This window comes from Mercenaria mercenaria, chromosome 15, assembly GCF_021730395.1.
Source record: "Mercenaria mercenaria strain notata chromosome 15, MADL_Memer_1, whole genome shotgun sequence".
Taxonomy (NCBI): Eukaryota; Metazoa; Mollusca; class Bivalvia; order Venerida; family Veneridae; genus Mercenaria; species Mercenaria mercenaria.
The window spans coordinates 21,494,947-21,496,885 of record NC_069375.1 but is presented as its reverse complement, the minus strand read 5'-3'; the positions used below and the strand labels follow the sequence as shown (position 1 = coordinate 21,496,885).

Below are 1,939 nucleotides of genomic sequence, written 5' to 3'. Positions count from 1 at the left end.
TCGAATAAAATGAAGCTGTTCGATATTCAGTATATTTATCTATTACATAGACTGACCTTTTAAAAGAAAGACAATATATAGATTTTTTTTTCGTTTTTATTTTTATTTTCAACGTAACGATAATAAATAACATGGATATATTTGCAGAAAATGGTTGCATGATCAAACTGCACGTGAACTGTGTGGCACTGGTAACATCTCGTGCGGAACGAGATAAATTGATCTGCAAAGAAAAAAGATTCTTAACTATGAAACCAAAACAAGCAAAGAAACACTTCAGAGATAAAGATTAAAATGATTTGAATATCATAATTACTATTGTCACATAGTTTAGAACGATATTTACATGATTTAAATATACTATAAATAAATATTCAGGTTTTAAAACATCAGAGCAAGGATTATGTCCCGGCAGCATATGTCGGCTCTTTGTCAAAGAATAGCAAATTCGGATAGCATCGGTAATTATAGTATGTATCCAAAAAAAAAAAATACACGAATTTAATATTTATCACACTCTCGATAAAGACAACTTAGAAAATAAAACATTGAAGGAAGACAGTAAGAATAATTCGACTACTTGATGATGAGTTGACGACAGTGAACGAATACATTTTCGGTGCATCGGCTCATTGGCAATAAATGGCCGTGCGAAATCTATTTTACGGAGTCGGAAACGGCGCACGTGTAATTGATAAACATGTTAACTTTATGAAATATCAGCTGTTTGATTGTACATGAATGTAAGTTCTAAAAGACTTTGAAAAGAATATGCTATTCATACTTACAAAATATAGACTTTTTAACCCTCGAGTGTTGAGTTGAGGAGGATAATCTGGTCCTGGCTGGAAGATCTGTTGAACAGGAGTGGGAGAAGGAACAACAAAGCAAAGATGGACACTGAAAAGAGAAGAAAACATTGAATGGTAATGATTAAAGCATTGCCACTAGTTTTTTTTTCAAGTTAGAACATACCCTCTGCTAATTGTAAGACCATGAAAAAAGGCCCAAATTTTAAGTATCATATCTTGGTCCCAATATTTGAAACCATACTTCGAACAATAGTGTTCTTTTTCAAGAGAGTGATTTCTTTAACTTATACTTTCTTACAAAACAATGTGAAACACAATATTTAAAAACGAATGACTACGATAGATTCTAACATTTGAAGGCAGTGAAAAAACAGGCATATGTGAACGTTCCAATGCTGAACCCGTAATGAACATCGGTAATTTCCGTCGATTTAATTTTCTCCGTGTATGACTTCGGTATTTTCCGGCTGTTACGGAAACTGTTGCTTGTGTGTCGAAGGATGCCGAAATAACAGACAAGAATACGAAATCGCACGGAAATTGCCGAATTTCATTACAGCTCTACTACCTTAACAACTAGATAAATCTGTCTTAAATATAGAGTACTAGAGCACTATGACGAGAGAAATGTTGTTGTTTACAGCTTAAGGGAAAAATCCAAAAAGACAATGATATGTATTTCTTAATCTAGCAAACATACAAGAATTACAGAGTTATTACAAAAGACCAGTTGGTTCAAGAAAAAAAAAACACCGATAAGATAACAAAGTTAGCAAGAAAATAACTTACAGAAAGAGTTGCCAGAGCCTCCGGTCTTGGGCATAGCTGGAACTGGAATGTAAGAAGCTTGTGCTACACCGTATCCTTTGCCGTATCCCAAACTTTTGCCGTATCCGGATCCATAGCCTGAAGCGTATCCGTATCCTGAGCCGTATCCAGAACCGTATCCTACTTGCTGTCCGAATCCTCCGCCACTGATCTGGCTGATACCTCCGAACGAAGCACCACCGAATCCGTCGTCATTGTCCCATCCGTTATTGTTGTTCCAGTTATTGAACATTTCGTCGGCAAATGCCATACCAACGACGGCGGTCAAGGCGACAGTGGCGAAAATTGTGATCTTCATG

At 36.0% G+C, this 1,939-nt stretch overlaps 1 protein-coding gene across 1 annotated transcript; it reads right to left on the bottom strand.

Moving 5' to 3' along the window:
• Window positions 1-788: 788 nt before the first annotated feature.
• LOC123560305 (sulfur globule protein CV1-like) lies at window positions 789-1,939 on the bottom strand. The gene is made up of 2 exons (XM_045352522.2): window positions 1,602-1,939; window positions 789-900 (listed from the first exon to the last, which is right to left on the bottom strand). The coding sequence occupies exons 1-2, from the start codon at window positions 1,936-1,938 to the stop codon at window positions 803-805; spliced, it is 435 nt and encodes a 144-aa protein (XP_045208457.2). The 5' UTR covers window position 1,939; the 3' UTR covers window positions 789-802.